Consider the following 19027-nt stretch of genomic DNA (forward strand, 5'->3'; position numbering starts at 1 on the left):
AAAAATAGATAATATTTTATTATTTTTAATTAATTACTAGTTAAATAACGATTTTACTTTCAAAGTTAACATTTATGTTAATTTTAACAATCCACATATAAGATTTCGAATTTTTAACAATTAATAAGTAGGAGATTGAGTTTGTATTAAACCTTAAGCGAAAAATAATCATTTGGCTATATTCAAACCAAAAACCCTATGAAAAATATAGAATTTTGAGCCAAAATCTGTTTTAATATTTTTTTCTTTTTGTACAAATTTTAGATGTTCTTATAATTTGATTTGTATTTTGATGAATTTCATTCTAAATAACGTATTTTTTTTTTTTTTAAAGAAAACAATATTTGGATAGATTATGAAATTTTACGATAAAGATAAATTTTATTTTTTCTTATTCCTGGTGGATAATTTTTTTTTACTTATAAAATATAAAATATCCTTTACTCCCTCACTATATACCTTAGCTGTACACAATTACGTTCCCTGATCCTTTACCTAAAGGTCAAAGTAGGCAAAAGAATCCATCGCCGTTTGATTAATCTCTTTAATCAAGCAGCGGTATTACAGAGGCTGTACTCTGAGGACGCTCGCATGTTATAATTCTTAACAATACCGCAACGTGATAGCGCCAAAACTTGGCGGCTGGTTTAAAACTTTAAAATTTTGGCTCAACGCTCTCTTAATTCAAAAATCAAATGAAACACATCAAAAAGTAAATCCCTCCCTCCCTCCCATTTCATTCTCAGATCAGATCTAATCCCACAAAATTTTGCCATGACAGATATATCCTCATTCTTGATTGAATTCTAAAAATCTCAGGTACTTCCCTTCCAATCTCTAACTGTAAATTATAATTTCTTGCTTTTGGGTTTATTAAATTTCTGGGAATTTTTCCCATTGAGTTGTTATGTAGTCAAAATCTCGAATTTTAATTAGGGACTTTAGATTTCGAGCTAGAAAATTTCTATTTATTCGAGAAATCATGGTTAGAGAGCAGAGGCTAGAGTCCTTCTATACACGGCTTCGAGAATCGGCCTTGGCTTCATCTGAATCTCCTCTTCTTATATTCCCATCAACGTCTGATGTGGACTCGCTCTGTGCCTTAAAAATTATTCTTCATGTACTCGAATCTGATTCGGTTCGTTATGCATGTTATCCGGTCTCTTCTTTCGGAGAGATTCACAAATATGCGGGTCCTAATTTGTGTTCTTCCTCTAAAACTAACATTTCTATTTTGTTAATTAATTGGGGTTCTCAACGTGACTTGAAAAGTGCTCTTAATTTAGGTCCTAAGGCCCGTGTTTTTGTGGTTGATAGTCACCGTCCGATTCACTTGCATAATTTGAGCAATGGGAATGATAATGTGATAGTGTTGTACACGCCTGATGATGAGCAGCAAGCTGATTTAGCTTACGATTTTGATGTTTCGGCTTTGTCGAATGCTTGTAATTTGGAGATAGATGATGCGGATTTAGATAGTGACGACGAAAACGAGAGTGATAGCGAGGAAGAAGAAAATGATGATGGGTCAAGGAAACGAAGAAGGGTTTCTTTAGATAATCAAGATGATCCGGAACAGCTTTTCAAAAAGCTAAAGAGAGAGTATTACAAAATGGGTACTTTTTATGGCAAGCCATCTGGGTGTTTGATGTATGACTTATCGCATTCTTTGAGGAAGAACACAAATGAGTTGCTTTGGTTGGCTTGTGTTTCGTTGACTGATCAGTTCGTTCACGAGAGATTGACTGATGAGAGGTACCAAGCTGGGGTTATGGAGCTTGAACAGCATATTAATGGCTCAGGGAATTTGGATGCAGTTACTTCTGTGACACTTAAAGATGGGACAAAAATTAGAGCACCTGAATCATCAAGAATTGCATATGAAGATGAACCAAGACTTATGCTGTTACAGGAGTGGAATTTATTTGATTCAATGTTGTGCTCTTCCTACATTGCAACTAAATTGAAGACATGGAGTGACAATGGTATCAAAAAACTTAAGCTTCTCCTCGCTAGAATGGGATTTGCACTTGTAGATTGCCAGCAAAAATTTCAATACATGAATCTTGAAGTGAAACGGAAGATGAAGGATGAATTTGAAAGGTTTCTGCCTGAGTATGGGCTTACTGATTTCTACTACAGGAGTTTCCTGAGGTTACATGGTTACAGCTCAAGAGTGTCAGCTGCAGATGTGGTGTATGGGGTTACTGCATTGCTTGAGTCATTTGTGAAATCTGATGGTTCTTGTGCTTCAAAGCAGTTTGGAGTGGCTTATGATGCTTTGTCATTAAGCAATGTGGATAAGTTGAAGGCGGGGATGCAGCAGGCAATCAAGATTCAAAGAGCAATTCTTAGGCAAGGAAGTGCAGCCATTACCAAGAATGGTGCCATTAGAAGTGGAAGGAAATTTAGGTGGGTGAAGCTTGAAGATTCAGTGGATGCACAGTTGTTGGGGCATCCTCAGGCTTTGACTAAATTCTGCTATTTCTTAATGGATGCTTTGAGAGAAAAGGGAGCTAGAATGAAGCCTCTACTTTGTGCTTGCTTATCACAGGAACCAAACAAGGTATTGATTGTTGGGGTTTATGGGAAGCCTCGACTAGGGGCAGTTCAAGGAAATGCATTTGGGATTGCCTTCAGAAATGCCGCTACAGAGATTGAAGCTGAGTTCTTCCATGAGCTATTTGAATCTTCGTGGATTGTATTGGACAAAGGTGCAGTCAATTCTTTTATGATCAGATTAACGGAGAAACTCTAATGTTAAATTTCAGTAAATGTCTAGATTAATTTGTGTTTAACTTCAAAATCTTCCCAAGAGAACATTTGTTGTAATTTTATCCACTTTCTTTTCCTGTTTCGAATAATTCATAAATGAGAAATCATATATGATTTAATTCAGCAAAGAAGGTTGCTATTTTCGTCTTAGTTTGTAGGTTGCTTTGAATGCAATGACTTTATAGTTTCACATTCTCAATAACATTATCGTTGTAAAATACAAAAAATTAACATGGCAAAAGTGGGTATGGGTGTTTGCCGTAGCAGAGAACAAAACACTACTTATACCTTTTCGACTGAGTCAAGTTCCAGTAGAGGTTTCCTTCGCCATAAGAGAGAGCAAGACACCACTAGGACAATTCCTTGTTCCATATCAAGTAACAAAAAGGCAAAAGATTACCAATTGCATTTATAAATGATTAGGCTATTAGCTATATTTCTAAAAGCATTTTATTCTTTCGTGGTATGTATTTGAAGTTCCAGATCCTGTTGGATTTGGAACCCAAAGAGAAGATTGTTTGAAATTCATCAACGCTAAGCTAATTACGTTAATACAGTTTACGCCAATAAATTTGTAGAATTTGTTTTTACGTGTACGTTCGCACGTGAGACTTCTTCGTCCAATAATGTAGTCGGAGACTGAAAGACGCAAAGACGCGGCCCACCTATGGATTGGAAGCATCTGTTGACACGTTGACATGTCCTAGAAACTATGCCACGTGGCTGCCCTCTGCAGTTACCCGACCCCTGTGTCATCATATCTACGGCCCACAGTGCAAAAGCCCATTATTTTTTTATTTTCCAGAGACTTGAGTTCCGTTTAACCTTTCCATAATTCTTCTTCCTTCTAACTCAAACCCTAGAGACCCCAAGACTTGTTTAATATCATTAAGTCCCTCTCTGTACCTTCGACATTTTGGCGATAATCCTCGGTGTTGAATTTATTCTCTGAGGTTAGAATCCTCAATTTTATTTTTTTTTCTTTTTGATGATTTAAATTGCTTAGTTTTTTTTTTTTAATCGGCTAGGTTTTGTCTCGATTCACTCTCCGCTCTTTAATTTCTTGCTGCATTTATACATGGATGGATCGACGTTCAGTTTTTCTTTAGTTTTTCGAAGTATGATTCAATTTTCTCAAGTTTTAGTGGTTTGAGACTTGAATTCTGATTAAGAGCTTTCATTTTTTGTTGATTGTGAAGTTCGAAATTGATCTTAGATGATGTTTGTCGTTATAGTTTTAGCATTCAAAGCAGAATTGTCTAAAATCCGATTTGCTGATGGTTAAATTTGATATATTACTTTATGATTAGTGACTTTATTTGAAGTCTCTGGTCTGATACTGGAAAAGGTTGATATCAGATTAAATGTTAAATTTTTCTGGTATATTGTTGTAACAATACTGCTTTGGTTGCACATAACTGGAATTGACTTGGACTTCAAATTTTTAAGACTGTTTTTTTTTTTTTTTGCATGCATTTTAATTTTGGATATGTTAAAGGACGTCTAAACCAAAATTTGCATTGAACTTGTGAAAGGAAAGTGAACGTGATGTATCTCAGTGTACAATTGTCTTTTGCACATTTAAGTAAATATTTGTGTACTGATACTCAGTCAAAAATGAAGTGTTTTTGCCTTCCTATCTTTTCTGGAGTTTTAAGGCTGCGGAAAACTTGAATATAAGCTCCTTAGAGCATGAGCACTCAGACAGCGAGGGGAGCTCCTTTAAGAGGATATCGTCGAAGGAAGGCACTGCCGGATCTTAATTCACCACCATGTGAAAGCAGAGATCGGGAGGGGACGTCGAATGATATCAGTTTACAGGAAGTGCAAGCTAGGCAACAAGGGTCGACAATACCACCTGCTCCTATTGATGTTGAGGCAATTGATGACGATGTTATTGAGTCATCTCCTAGGGCTTTTGCCGAAGTAATTTTTTTCATTTTTATATATATATGTATATTCATATGGTAATTGTTGCAAAAAATTTACTTACTGTTAAATTTCATGTTAGGCTAAAAACAATTCTAGAAGGAACCATGGAAGGAGTTTAGTGGTTGATTTAGATTCAGGTAACATTGGTAATCTTCTTTACCTCTGTTATCTTTCTCTACATATTTTTTTTTGGTGTGTTTATTTTCCCTTCATTTTCTTATATATTATCCTCATTATTTTATCTTTTTTTATCTGATAATATTATATTATCTTTACATATAGTTTTATAAGGTGGGGGGATGGGTAGAGAGTCCATCTATGGGAAATCAATCAGTTCTTGAGGAAATATTACTCTCCTTTTTCCATTTAATAGTTAACAAATAGATTTAATGGGAGGAAGGATAAGGTTTGCAAATGAGAAGCCTGAATCTAAAGAAATCAAATATTATTTGAGGCTGTGTGCACATTGCAGTTGGCTCTATCAGAGGTGTAGTGCATAACATACTGTTTACTTTTTGCTTGGATATTTCTAGCTTTTTCTGCTGTCCTACAGGTGGAAGTCTGATTCAAATTATGCTACAAATGAGAAGCATGGAAAGTTTCTTGGAATTCCCTATTCTGTTTGTGCTTTTTGCTATATAAACAATTATTGTAGTTTTCCCAGATAAGATAAAACAATTGAAAAGGTATCTGTTCTTTCTTATGTGTGTAGGTGGGAATGGGAATTGGGTTGGGGGAGTAGGGATTGTTGTTTTTTGATTCCCTGCTCTCAGATAGCAACATAATTTTGATTTTGGAGGCAGACCTGAACAGTAGTAACTAGCAGGTTTCTATTGTCACTTGGTTTATTTTGTGTTAGATGGTCTAAATTGGCTATTGGTAGTAGTTGGTTAAGTTATAGTTTTCTTGGCTGAATCTTTGTATTAGTGTACGTTACTTGAAGCTATTGGTGTAGGTCACATTACTCTCTTCTTACTGATAGGAATATTGTATATGCAGGAAGATCTGCAAGGTTGACTAATAATAACTGTAGCAAGCGCAGAAGGGTATCACCTAACTCAAGTGTTACCAATTGTGATGTGTACATAAATTTGGAAAGCACTAGCAACTCTATGGTAAGAACTGTAATCTTCATTGTTATCAATAAATTTACTGCACTGAGAAATTAAGAAAATCTATAAGTTGTTGAAATCTAAATGTTTTCTTGGTTTAGTTTGTATCTCTCTCCTTCTCCTTGCCGCTTTCCACTGTTTCTGTACCTGCAAGCTTTGTGCTTGTATGGCTATTAAAAATTAAGGTTTTGACTCATTTAATATTCCATCTTTAGAGAGAGACTGTTAGTGTGCCTCAACCACCTCCACCTCGACCTCCACCTCCTAAGGAGCCTATATTTACTTGCCCAATTTGCATGGGCCCATTAGTGGAGGAGATGTCAACAAAGTGTGGTCACATATTCTGCAAGGGATGCATTCGGGCTGCAATATCAGCACAGGCTAAATGCCCCACATGTAGGAAAAAGGTCACAGCAAAAGAACTCTTTAGGGTCTTCCTTCCTGCAACCAGTTAAATGACAGTTTCAAGCCCAATAACTAATCATGTAAGTTTGCTTGATAATTTAAGTTATTGGTTTCAACATGTTTGTAACTTGTTCTTGTACATTATATATGCTTTTTTGTAGGTTTATTTAAGTGCTGATGGAAGTTGTACTGCAACAGGGTTATGCGGATTAGTTGTCTGACCTTTAATATATATGGAAGAAGAGAAGATTAAATTATCTGGGTTGCATGTACTGTTCAATTACCAGTCTTCCTTTGTCCTTTGTGTAATTAGATGCCTAAAATCTGGAGATGGAAATTGTTTAATCTTATGAATTGGCTTTAGGGTCTTATTTGGTGGATTTGGTAGAGTTAGGCGTATGAAAACCCAAGCAGTATCAGGGAGCCTGAGTAACTTGTGTCTCGATAAAATACTTGGCTGATCTTATTTCGTCTGGTTTGCCTCTTCTAGTTAATTTATTATCAACTCGTTTTAAAAATATTTTAAATGTCAAATTTATTGCAGCTATCCCTATGCTTCAACCAAGAGATAAGGGGACGTACTTTCCGAAAAATGTGTCGTCTGTGGTATGCTTGCATTAGAGTTTTGCTGGGCAGTAACCTCTGCGCAAAATCTGGTAGGACTGATGCCAAGAGGATATCTCCTGCTGAATACTTTCTAAAGCTTTTCTAACCTGTTCGACATTAGAATATTTCCCAAGACTGCTTGATAGACAAGATTTTAACCCTTCAAGTTCTGATATAGTTACATACTTTGGACAACCCACAGTAGGAGTGGTGTTGATCCTACGATTAGCCCCGTTTCCATGAATGAATTGTGTTGGATCCAAGTAGACTGAAAGTCCGAAACCTCACAAAAGACATTACCCTGGAAATGGGAAATAATAGGACACAACACACAATCAGACCATGTAGAATACCGGATTTTCTAATTACTTGGGGTTTTCTTTATAGTCATTTGCTGACAATGTTTGGGGCAGCTCAATTTAATTCTATCTGCCCGGTGCGTCAATGTTTTATTACACATTATGTGGTGCTAAAGGTATATTCAAATTGAATCGAGTTTGAGTTTAAGTTATCTTAAGTTTGGCTTGGTTTGCCAAAGTGGAATTTATGTTTGGTTCGAATTTAATTATAGTATCTAGTTGAATTCAAGTTTAGTTCTATTTTGTATATCAAAATCAATTAAAATGATGACGTTTTAATAGATTGCTTAAAACAACATTGTTTTAACGATTTGAATTGAATTTTTCTACACTCACAAACTTGGGGGAGTCAAATTACCTCCAAGTTCAAGTTTGACAACATAAAAACTTTATGTTCTAGTTTAAGCTTGTATAAGTTAAGTTTCTTTTGGGTTTATTCAAATAAAGTCAGAAAACATGTTTGAGTTCGATTGATTCAAATCCACTCCTATTTGGCACAATGGTAATTCAATTAGCACTCAGGGAAGAGAAATTTGAAAAATAGATAGGTAAGTGTTAGTCTACTTTGAAGAGCTAAAAGCCCAGCAAAGAAATGAAAAACTATTTTTCACATAGTACTGAACGCAGCTTACAGCAGAAAACCATATTGCTCAAACTCATGTTTCTTTATTCATAATAATAATAATAAAAGAGACGCCCTTCGTTGGGACGGCCTCATCATGGATAGCCGATGTTGGCCCCTTTATTGCCACCTTCAGGTGTATCTGTGACGGCAGCATTAGCATTATCCTTGGGGGGCAGCGAGAATAAGGAAGTGACCAAAAAGCGGTAAACCCAATCCAAACGGTAACGGCAGTGGCAACGGCAAAACCAAAGGCCCCAAACCACCAAGACCGAGGAACTGTGGACTGTAGACTTTGTCATCATTGGTTGGCATCTCTCTTCCTCCATCAGTGCCAACGATAACCCCCAGAAGCAAAAGTGTGAAAACCAGCAATGCCTTAATAGTATTCTTCTCCATTGCTTGAGTTAGTTTCTGCTTTACGATTATCTCGGAGTGACCCTAATTTATACTGCTTATCGAAGAGAAGAAGCTTGGTAGGTAGATTTTCATTTACTTGGATCGGGATTAATATTAACAAGTTTATGCAAGAGGATTTGGATGCGTTTAGAAAATAATAATTGGTGGTTGATGATGATTTCCATTATTGTTTAGTTATTACGTTGATCTGATGCTGAGAGTTGTGGATATATAGTATCTCTATTGATGGCCTCCTGGTCCCATGGATTCAACGGGTTCCAGTGATGATTGCTTTTGAATTAAGCTTTGTCATTCGTGTGTGGAAGGGTAAGAATTAGGAGAAGCTAAGCAGGTGATGGTAGAAGGCTTAGGTGAAATCTCTTTTTCCATAGCTAAGAAACTCCACAGAGGAGCTTACCGATAAGAAAAGAAGATGGTTTTCAAACGTCTGCAGAACTGCTACATCAGGTTTTCCTTTTCATAATTTATATTTTAAGCAGTTTGTGAAAATATAGTTGAAAAAAATAATTATGCAACTCTTGATGAATGTCATCCAAATAAATAATGCCACATTTATTCCATTCGAATTAAAATCAAATCGAAGAATATCACTTGAATATATGATAAAAAGCTCTAATTCAACACATAATCAGTTCTGTAAAACTAAAATGAACTAAAGAAGAAGATAAAAATTTTAAGAATTTAATGAAAAGACATTATTAAAAAAAATACCTTCTTAAATTTTCAAAATGTTAAATTTCATGTTGGCGAAACAGAGTCCCAAACCTTACACCAAATGCAGAGCCTGAAAACTAGGAATCTAATTCCATATGGACTTTTCAAACAAGAAACATTACATATAAACACGAAAGCTTCTGACAAAATTACAAACAGTAAAGATACAACAATTGATGGATGACCGACCGGAAAAAAAACTACACATTTGCCTCGTAATCTACTGATGATTCTAAAGTTCCCAACAACACACAGATTTGGAGCCAAACCCCCTTATGAAAGGCAAAAGAAACAGAAACAAACAACTTTTCCGAACACATTGAAGAGAGGAGACTGGGGTAAACTACACTATTTCCTTATCTACCAGGTTTCCTTCTCCACTCAGTGCGACCTCGGTTTATTTCAGAGCCATCGCTTGACAATCTCAGCAAGTGCAAAAATTGACGGTAGTCTTCTTTGTCTCCTGTTGCAGGAGACCCATTTGCTCCTTTAAGATTTGAAATTGCATCAGAATCCTCGATCAGTTCAGGACTTGTGAGGGAATCGACTATATCGTCTCGTTGGCATTCTCGTCTGTAATCTAAGGTGATCGTTTGCAGTTCGTGAGTGTCAATGATATCTTGAGGCATGCTCTGTCAGACAGATTAAGAAAACTCATTATAGCTAGAGACAGAAACCATTTCAGAATAATTAATAGTTTACAAACAGGAAACAAGTATTGGTTCTGGCTTAAATCCAACAAGATCTATTTTGAGGAAAGGAAATTCCTTTTCCAATAAAAAAAACAAAGAGCGGCTATCGTACTATTATATTTCTAGCAAGGGCAATAGAAAACTAGAGGAAAGTACAGGTTCTACCAACCTCTAGAACCCATCCAATGTAGGTAACATTGTTAACGTGCTGGTTCATGTCAAGATCAGCTCTCCTAGGCTGCAGATCACAAAGCATAATGAGAACTAGGAAGATATCAAAGGCATCTTATATGAATCAAACTATCTTACCATAAGCCCTGTCCTGGAATACTCAGCAGGATCTTCGAGTTTAGAAATTTTCCTCAGGCTGGCATTGTCCTTCTCTGGAAAAGAGTATCTATATATGCCAGAAAAAACAGATTATAGAAGCAAAAATGTGTTATCCAAATTCATACATTATGCAAGAATAAAGTGGAATTAGGGCCATGAAGTTTAGCGGAATCAATGATCTAACATTGTTTTGCAGACCCAAGAAATGTTCTTAGGACAGCTAATTTCATCATGTAAGCCTGTATATTCACCGTGACAACATACACTGATGAAAAGAAAAGAAAAAACAAAGAACTCCCAGAAATGTTAGTTAATCAAGACACTTTATTTTCCAACCAATGTAAAATCAGTAACACTGCCACATGTCTGAAACTGGTAAACACGTTCAGTTAGTGAGAGAGAGAAGGCATAAGCCATCCAATTATCCCATCTACCCACACACAGAAAGGGAAAAAAATATGCCTAATAATCCATTTAAATTATTTGACATAGTGTTAATAGTGTCAATGGTTAGTGTAGGCAACATCTACTACCGTTCAACTCCCATATACCGTATCCCCTGAGCTGCACCTACTGGTTCACTCATTCAGAGAGAGTAGACATAGGTCTTGAACAATTTGCCTGACAGAAAAGACAGCGAACACATCTACCAATGGAGATAACCTCTATCATATTGTGTTTTTCAAACTATGACCAAATACACATGTGATTGCATTACATAATAACCTATGTAAACAAAAGGGAATAACTAAGGCAAGAATGAAAGAAGAGCACCTACCTGGGTTCTCGTGGACAGAAAACTAAATATTCTTCTCGAACTTCATCACTGGCTTTCTGTAGCCGCCTAGTGACCGTGTTCATCATCACCCACTTGCTGAAACCATAAGATTTATTATTGTCAACTTCTATACAAATCAATACAGGAAATAATGAAAAATAGACATAAGGACACAATGCATTCTAATTTATAGAAACCCATGAAGAAATTTAATAAATTATAATAGACAAAGGAGATCTTCAAATCAAGATGAAAAAGAAGAGATAGCCAGATGAGACTGTTGATAGCCATAAAAATAGACATTTTTAATTGTCCAATAACATGCTGCCAAGAAGATGGCCCAATTAAAATGTCCTTTTTTGACTTTTTATAATGTGAACAAACCAAGACTGTAAGGAGTCTAAACTTATATCATAAGGAAATTCAATGGAGCAAAGCAGAAATCTTACAGGGCCTCATTATTTACAAAAACATGCTAGTGTATATAAATGGTTGTTTAAAGAATCCCGTATAGTTTCCTATCAACAAACCTATATGGTTGTATATTTCCCTGAAATTTGTCAGAGAATGAAACTTCTACCGAATTTAGGTTAAGAACTGTTTTACTACATCCCAATCAGAAGTTCTACAAGTAGCAAATAACACCATTTTCCCATGGTAAGAAAGAAAGGTTACACTGCATATAGCCTTAAGACTAGGGGAAAATGCCAAGAACATCAATGAAATTTCCTTCTGTTCATTTTTGGAAACCATATGAAGTTAACAGAATCTCAAGAAAGTCTCAATATTATTGGTTATATTTAAATTTAGAAATTTGCAAAGATTTGAAGTTGTGGCATATAAACCTTATAGTAGCAAAAGACATTGAAAAGCTGAAAAGAGGTTTCTCAAATCCAGAAGCAACAGCCTATAACTGAGGTTAGATAACATTCTAGTATCACCAAACAAACCACATGCTACCAAATGCCAACCCTGAAAAATTGCAAACCTCTTACAAGGGATAATCAGGAAAAAACTTAAATGAGACTCAAAAACATTTGTTGTGGAAGAAAAACATTCACTTTTTGTATCTTACTATTTATATAATTCTTGAGTTCTTATACTTTGCAATACTTAGAAAAGAAGCACAAAAGAAAAGCTTTAAAACACACCTTGTTGCTCTTCCAATAACTTGACCAGTGGCATAGTCTTTTATAATCCAATCACGTCTAGTTCCAATTCTGCCTTCACTATGACACCATGTTTCGATTTCAACCACATCACTCCTACACGACAAACCCAACATTTTTATTGTTGAAAAGAAATTATGAACTCAAAACCTCTAAAGTTTCGAACAAAACCAAAGCAAATCCTACCAAGCTGGATATTTTAAGATTTCAATATGCATCCGAGCCGTCACCCATATAAGATTGAATTTTCTCATGGTGGGGGTTGTTGCAAATCCATCCGTTGAAAATCCAACACTTTGAGCATGGTTACATCCAACCTCCTACAATAAATTTATCCTCAATATATTAAATAAAAAAAATATGTATTTCCATAATTCTATTGGAAAATTATTTATTTCAAATAAAAGATTTTCTCTATAAAAATTGAGATCCATTCTGTCAAGTTTTTTTTTTTTTTTCTAAAGAAAACAACTTTTTCATCTCCTCAAAAAATGGTTTTCTAAATGCTGATTCCAAATACGCAATACAGGATTTAAAAAAATGTCAAAACCAACTAAAAGAAAATAAATTTATAAAGTGTCCTTGAGTATTAACCAACATTACCAAAAATTGAAAATCCAAAGATGCAATAACATTAAGCAAATAAATAAAGAACAATAAATACATTTTTTTAATTAAGAAGAATACCTGCAGGAGATTAGCAATGGTTTCAACCGTGGCAGTTTTGTTAATCCCAACCTCATAACATCTCACTATAAACTTCTCCTTATAGGACAATCCATCTTCCGTTAAGCTCCCTAAACGGAGTCTGTCCGCCAACGTACCAGACCCAGTGTCGGTGACAGCTGGACCTCCGTGTTCCGATACTACAGCCTGAATTTTGACCGGATTTCGAGGTTTAGGAATCGGAAGGGAAGAAGAAACGACATCGTTTCGTCGGCGAAAAGAGGATACAGGCTTCGGAAGGCCCATGAATCTGCATTGGGGCTGGTTTCGAATGTGAATTTGGTCCGTGACATTGCATGTAAACTGCGACATGTTCTGTTGTTCTATGTAAAGCTGAAACAAAAACAAAGGCTCGCCGGAGCAATATAGTTATCTCTGTAGAATCGTGAGAGAGAGATACAGAGACGAGGAGCCGTGCGACTGCCTTAGTATTTAAAGTGTATGTTTGATTTTGTCGATGGGACCGAGGTTGTGCCGTGACAAAGTAAATGACACTAGGTTTTGCCATAAATTACGAGGCTGCCATGGTCCAACATCAGTTCGGAGTTGGAGTTGGGGTTGGGATAGGGCTTTTTTCCAATAGACAGTGGAGGAGAGGCAAATTATTAGGTACATATTCACACGTGCTATTTTCGACGCGTGGGTGTTAAGTATGCATTCACACTCCGAAGTTTCAATTTTACATTTACTGCACTACACGTGTCTCATGCCTGATGACTTGTTCAAATCACTGCCATAATTCTTAATTAAACAATATTACATATATTTAATTGAAAATAAATATTTAAATAATATATTATTATATAATTAATTATTATTTTAATTTTAATTTTAATTTAAAATTATTATATATCACAACAATAGACTATAAGTTTTGTTATTGTTAATAATAATTTCAAAATTATTATTTTTTAAATTTTAAATGAGAAAAAAAATTTTAAATTTTAAATTGAAGAGAAAAATATAATTAATTTTTAATTTTTAAAATTTTTTATTAAATAACAATTTTATCTATTATTTTAATTAAAAATCTTAATAAAATTTTACATTTAAATATAATTTTAAGTTTTTAAAAATTAAAATATATAAGCTAAGATTTAGACCTATCTTTAGGTGGAACAAGTCTTTCAACCTAATTATTAATTAAGTACCCTCTAGATAGATAGAACTTCCCATTTGTCACTCGGTTGCCCCAAGTTTGGCCTATTAATTTGAATTTTTTTAATATCATAATTTTTAAATTTTAATCACTTAAAATTGTATCTTAGTTAATAAAAAAAAGTATTTTATTTATTTTGTTATCAAAAACGTGTTAGACATTTTTATTTATTCACACATTTTTTAATAACAAAAAAAAATAAAAAAACCATAATTTCACCATGATTTTATAATTTAATCATTTCAAATTAAAAAAAAAAAGTTCAATCAACTAAAAGTTGTATCCTGATTATTATTTTTGAATTAAAAACAAAAATTCACATTAATAATTTTTAATAGTGTTAAATGCTAGATCCATTTTTGTGTGACAAAATATGAGAAATAGGATAATCGGAAAGTTTAATTTCTTTAATAAATAAAAAAAAATCAAAATTCAGTTCTTCCATTAGAAAAAAGAAGATTATTCGATAACTGCAAATGGTAATATTTATTTATAAGAATAATAACAAAGTATAAATTTAAGTAGTCTATGGCTGGCTGGCTGGCTGGCTACACAAATGATCAGGTGACAAATTTGGTCATGTACCAGATAAATAAAGAGTTATAATTCACCTATTAAAATTGGCAAAGACACTTGGAAGGTTAAACAATTCTAGAAGATAGAATGAAATATAAGAAATTCTAACTAATTTTCAAATGAACAATCACACTAAGAATTTAAAAATTTTCAAACAATTTTTTATGATCAATTTATTGGAATATAATGAGTAAATAAAATACCCACTTTCAACTTATTTCTATATCTATTGGATCCTAATAATGATTAAAAAAAAAAAAAATAAATATCTCTTGGTATAGAAAATATTTCGATCATTTTTAAAGTTATTATTTTATTTTTACAAAATCAATTAAATTGAATAACATACAACAAATAAATAATTACTTTTAAAATGATCGAAATATTTTGAAAAATTATATATATATAAGTGAATTATGTTATAAAGTCTATAATTGAATGGTAACCTACAAATACTGAGCAAATATGGATGGATCCTAAATGACTGTTCAACCCAAACAACAATCACCTGGGTGAATCTTTTTATTCATCTTCAATCGGTCTGCACAAAGTCACAACAAATTAGATACACTCTTGTGTAAATTGAGCAAGAATAAAAGAGCTGTAATAAAAGGGAAATTTATATATATATATATTTCTTGTTGGCCTTGTTTGGGTATGAAACTCACAGAGAATAATGATTCAGAGCATCCATCTCGGAGATGAATGAACAACACTTTGGCGAGCTCTGCTATGCTCTGAGTTGTTTCGCTTCTTCATGATTGAAGAGACTGTTGGGGTGTAGTAGTCATTACTCCTATGGGAAGTTGCTCCTTGTGAATGCATCTTCTTTCCATGGATGAAGCTTCTCTGCTTTTCCAGCATTGTCCGGCGTGCCACTAGGTTCCTTTGAGCTGTTCCCAATCTATTATAACTTACACAACTTTGGCTCCTTCCCACTTGCTGAAATCTCCCTTCTCTAGGACTTGTATAGTTTCGACTCTCAGCAGTTTCTGCCGAGTACATTGTTGTCTCTCCCTCGCTGCTATATCCGTTATGTATCTCTGAAGCTTCTATCGGAGATGAACTAGACTGGACCTCACATTGGGCACCATTTACAGAACCTGTTGAGGAAATATCAGCATCTTCAATAGGAATGGCCAAACCTCTGACCTGGATTTGGTCTTCTCCTCTCAATTCACTTTGTGGAGGAAGTTCTTTGACACAACGCTCATCAGAGTCTAGAGACAGTTGTTTGCATGACTGTAACTGGATCGCAGCTTTGGCAACCTTTCGAGGGAAGTTAATATCTAATAGCTGGATTTGACCACTCACTTTCTTCTGGATTGGGGCTGAAGTCAACTTAGGCGATTCATATATTTCTGGAGTTGGGATCCCTTGCACATGTGTAGCATGTGGATCAGAGTTGAAGGTTTCTCCCTCGACAGTCCTAACCGCATTGGAACAGCCTGATCCATTCTGATCCCTAACTTTTGATATAACATTTGATGAAGATGGTGCCCAAGCATCCTTGTCTTCTGTTGACTTAAACACCTGTCTCATTGTAAAGGAAGCACAACAATATTCGCTCTTCTGGCCTGTGGACATCAATCTAATAATTGGTAGTTTTGGTTTCGTAAGTTCATCAAGGCTGCCTTCCCAATGCTGGTTTAACCAATCAAGGATGATGGGAATAGGAATGCTAAATTGCATAGGGGTATCCTTCTTCCACGATGAAGACGAAGACGATGAATTTGAAGATGATTTCGTATTAGGGGATGTTGATAGTTTCATAGGATCACAAATCATAAATGCAAGATTGCCTTGAACATCAAATCCGGCAGATCCAGGGCTCCACATTATTCCGTCGGTTGATAGTTTAATTAGATTGTCCGTGGCTATCACCACCTTTCCCTCACCAACTATTAGTTCTTCCTTCTCTGCATATCCCAGCAGGTAGACAACACTTCCCAGATCCAGATTTCCTTTAGAACAGGTCTTCAAGGGATGAGGCTGCTGACCCTGGGAATTGGAGTCTCCATCCATGGAATCCAAACCCACTATTGTAAGATCTAGGATTGAGCTTGTGATAAAAAACCTAACCAGATGAAAGTTTGTTAAAGAATGCATGATATTGCAGACAGGACCTTAAAAGGTAAGTATTTTAGGAAAGTCACGATCTTTCTGCCAATTAACCTGAGCATACAACTACGGATAAAACAGTTATACTAGGACATGATGAAGTCCAACAAGAAATTTATCCAAGGGAGCAATGTTTAACACACCAACCCAGAGTAAAAGGCAGCAGACATACAAATAACCAACCAAACAAACAATTGCTATTGACAAATAGATATAAACTGGTAACAGAGGCAAAAACCTCAGGACATCAAATCCCAAATAGTATAACAAGCTAACCTGAAGTCTAGGTACTCTCTTATCAACTCAGAGCATCTTTAAGGACTCCCCATCAAACATTCTTGAGTTAATTTCTGTTTTCAACTCAGAGCCGAACAAACTATGCTCTATCTAAGCTCATTGTGTATAAATTTGCAGAATAAATAAGATAGTGGAAAAGAAAACATGCTTTAACATATGTCTAAAAACTTGTAAAATTGCATACTATTTGTCCACATCTAAGCCATCACGTTCATCAACAACTCATTACTTGTCATATTCCATCACCTTGATATAAAAATTCAATGAAATTATGTGTACTCACTTTGAATACACAAATAAGTATACATTTTTGTGTGTTATCATATAATTGAATAATTTTGAATTAAAAATAAAATAACACTCAATCATGTAATGATATACATAAGTATATACATATTTGTGCACTTAAAGTGAGTACGTATAATATTGCTCAAAAAAATTATACATAGAGAAAACATCTCCGTATTAAAATATCACAAACTCCTGAATCTTTCATGCAACAAGCTCTTGTATGACAATTTGAATTTATCCTCTTTAATCCTACATTTTGTTACATCAAGCCTCACTGTGTGTTATATTCACTCTTTTTAATATAATGTTTACAAGTACCAGCTATACCTGTAAGCTTCTCAAAAAATGTATATAGTTGCTTTACCTAGTTTCTGAAGGAAAAAATGAAATAAATCTTCCGGATACTAAACTGATAACTTAATCACCATCTCCATAAACTCTATGATAAGAAGCCTTAAACAATAAAACTACCCAGCTTAGCAATAACATTAATTAATTATATACCTAATTCTATATAATAGAAAAGGTTATGACTTCGAAAATATTATAGAAAAGGTTCTGGGTCCAAGTTTCCCACTCGAGTTCATTGGAATTCTAGGAATCAAAATATACATAATTCTATACGATCCAGCATCTATGCAAAGCAATGCTTAAACTTAAAATTAAAACAAGTCTTAAGTCTCCGTCTAATTTCTATTATGGCCCCGCTTATTTTCTCAGCTACAATGTAAACCCAAATAAGTAAATTAGACCCAAAAAGGAGTAAAGTAATTAAGAAACCTGTAAGGAACGAGAGTTGCGGCGACGCCGTTTTTGAGACGGATGCGAGCAGTCTCAGCAGCAGCGACAGAAGGTAGATTAACATGAGTAGTCAAAAGAAGATTCCGGTGGATCAAGAAACCGGTACCAGAGATCCCATTTCCGGCGGCAGAGATTCTGGCTATGGCGGGACCTTTGCCGGAGAAAATGGCATCTTTCATTCTCTCGGTTTTGGAGACTCCTTTGCAGAAACACCATGACTCAGTTAAGAGTCCCATAATTAGAAGGTTAAGCAGCAGTCGTGGAGTCAAAGAGATTGAAATGTAATGATTTAGCAGTTTCAATGTGTGAGAAAGGTGAATCTAGACTGGAAGAGTGAAGCATTTGAGTTCATGAATGCAGTTAATTAAGAAAAGAAAGAAAAATGACAGACGGAAAGAGGACGAAATGAGGAGATGCCGTGAAATGAGTAAAGGTTTGAGCTGGAATTTGGGGGCCCAAGAGACTATTAGAAAACGATTCTGTTACTGTAAATTTTATTACCAAGCAAGCATTGATATTGATGATGATAGAGAAACGTGGTGGCTTGCTTTGCTTGCCTGGATACAATTTACAATTCACCAAAACGAAGAAATTAACCCATCCAACCAAAAACGCTTTTGGTTTGGTTGAATGGGAACATCAACATTCCATCAATCAAATAAAGTGAAATTGAGATGAAAACGTTGTGAATTATGACGTCATTTATAATCATCAAACTCATATTAGCCCAAAATGTCTAATGTACTGTGTGTACACACGGGTTTCCCTTCCTTCTCCGGTAGGAAAATGAGAAGTTCGATTTCAAACTCTTTTTTTTTTAATTTTTTTTAGTTCTAATACTTTATGAATATTGTTAACTCTAAAGGTCTTATTTTATCTTCTTATTCTCTTATACTACTTTTATTTTGGCCGAAAAGATTTGTTCTTATTTAAGATTTGACGTAATTTCAAATTTTTATTTATCAATTTTAAAAAACTTAAAGTTTCATCCACAAGTTAAATTCGGTTAAAAATTTTAATTAGATATAAGAATAAAATCATTATTTCAATAATAATTTTACAAAAACTAAAACTTAATTTTATTTTTTCACTTTGGTTTCGAAAAATGACAATTTTTTCTAAACTCATAGTTTTAAGTTTTA

General features: G+C 34.7%; 4 protein-coding genes across 13 annotated transcripts; 2 read left to right on the forward strand and 2 right to left on the reverse strand.

Moving 5' to 3' along the window:
- Positions 1–739: 739 nt before the first annotated feature.
- On the forward strand, positions 740–2898 carry LOC123216241 (cell division control protein 45 homolog). Its single transcript, XM_044636643.1, has one exon. It carries the CDS (start codon positions 983–985, stop codon positions 2756–2758), a length of 1776 nt encoding a protein of 591 aa, XP_044492578.1. The 5' UTR covers positions 740–982; the 3' UTR covers positions 2759–2898.
- A 673-nt stretch (positions 2899–3571) lies between these two features.
- On the forward strand, positions 3572–7347 carry LOC123217319 (E3 ubiquitin-protein ligase RNF4-like). Of its 9 annotated transcripts, XM_044638274.1 has the most exons (7): positions 3574–3728; positions 3804–3893; positions 4427–4701; positions 4787–4853; positions 5707–5822; positions 6035–6304; positions 6386–6744. In XM_044638274.1, the coding sequence occupies exons 3-6, from the start codon at positions 4468–4470 to the stop codon at positions 6272–6274; spliced, it is 657 nt and encodes a 218-aa protein (XP_044494209.1). In that variant the 5' UTR covers positions 3574–3728; positions 3804–3893; positions 4427–4467; the 3' UTR covers positions 6275–6304; positions 6386–6744. The 9 variants fall into 9 exon arrangements, with proteins under 9 accessions (XP_044494208.1, XP_044494206.1, XP_044494211.1 ...); XM_044638273.1 differs by lacking the exons at positions 3804–3893; positions 6386–6744 and adding an exon at positions 6769–7347 and having other exon boundaries at positions 3572–3728; positions 4399–4701; XM_044638271.1 differs by lacking the exon at positions 3804–3893 and having other exon boundaries at positions 3572–3728; positions 4399–4701.
- A 1582-nt stretch (positions 7348–8929) lies between these two features.
- On the reverse strand, positions 8930–13176 carry LOC123217174 (oleoyl-acyl carrier protein thioesterase 1, chloroplastic). Its single transcript, XM_044637986.1, has 7 exons — positions 12602–13176; positions 12101–12234; positions 11897–12010; positions 10746–10841; positions 9947–10034; positions 9807–9875; positions 8930–9577 (listed from the first exon to the last, which is right to left on the reverse strand). Exons 1-7 carry the CDS (start codon positions 12950–12952, stop codon positions 9302–9304), a joined length of 1128 nt encoding a protein of 375 aa, XP_044493921.1. The 5' UTR covers positions 12953–13176; the 3' UTR covers positions 8930–9301.
- A 1669-nt stretch (positions 13177–14845) lies between these two features.
- On the reverse strand, positions 14846–18396 carry LOC123215584. Of its 2 annotated transcripts, XM_044635743.1 has the most exons (3): positions 17865–18396; positions 15044–16452; positions 14846–14916 (listed from the first exon to the last, which is right to left on the reverse strand). In XM_044635743.1, the coding sequence occupies exons 1-2, from the start codon at positions 18119–18121 to the stop codon at positions 15057–15059; spliced, it is 1653 nt and encodes a 550-aa protein (XP_044491678.1). In that variant the 5' UTR covers positions 18122–18396; the 3' UTR covers positions 14846–14916; positions 15044–15056. The 2 variants fall into 2 exon arrangements, with proteins under 2 accessions (XP_044491678.1, XP_044491677.1); XM_044635742.1 differs by having other exon boundaries at positions 14846–16452; positions 17865–18393.
- Positions 18397–19027: the final 631 nt, after the last annotated feature.

This window comes from Mangifera indica, chromosome 5 (assembly GCF_011075055.1).
Source record: "Mangifera indica cultivar Alphonso chromosome 5, CATAS_Mindica_2.1, whole genome shotgun sequence".
NCBI lineage: Eukaryota > Viridiplantae > Streptophyta > Magnoliopsida > Sapindales > Anacardiaceae > Mangifera > Mangifera indica.

Coding starts and splice junctions, on each gene's coding strand:
- LOC123216241 (XM_044636643.1), top strand. CDS start 983: ATGGTTAGAGAGCAGAGGCTAGAGTCCTTCTATACACGGCTTCGAGAA.
- LOC123217319 (XM_044638273.1), top strand. CDS start 4,468: ATGAGCACTCAGACAGCGAGGGGAGCTCCTTTAAGAGGATATCGTCGA. Junction 4,702..4,786: donor CTCCTAGGGCTTTTGCCGAA/GTAATTTTTTTC, acceptor ATTTCATGTTAG/GCTAAAAACAATTCTAGAAG. Junction 4,854..5,706: donor TTTAGATTCAGGTAACATTG/GTAATCTTCTTT, acceptor TTGTATATGCAG/GAAGATCTGCAAGGTTGACT.
- LOC123217174 (XM_044637986.1), bottom strand. CDS start 12,952: ATGTCGCAGTTTACATGCAATGTCACGGACCAAATTCACATTCGAAAC. Junction 12,235..12,601: donor CCATTGCTAATCTCCTGCAG/GTATTCTTCTTA, acceptor AATTTATTGTAG/GAGGTTGGATGTAACCATGC. Junction 9,876..9,946: donor ATTCCAGGACAGGGCTTATG/GTAAGATAGTTT, acceptor TGTGATCTGCAG/CCTAGGAGAGCTGATCTTGA.
- LOC123215584 (XM_044635743.1), bottom strand. CDS start 18,121: ATGGGACTCTTAACTGAGTCATGGTGTTTCTGCAAAGGAGTCTCCAAA. Junction 16,453..17,864: donor GCAACTCTCGTTCCTTACAG/GTTTCTTAATTA, acceptor TCATCTGGTTAG/GTTTTTTATCACAAGCTCAA.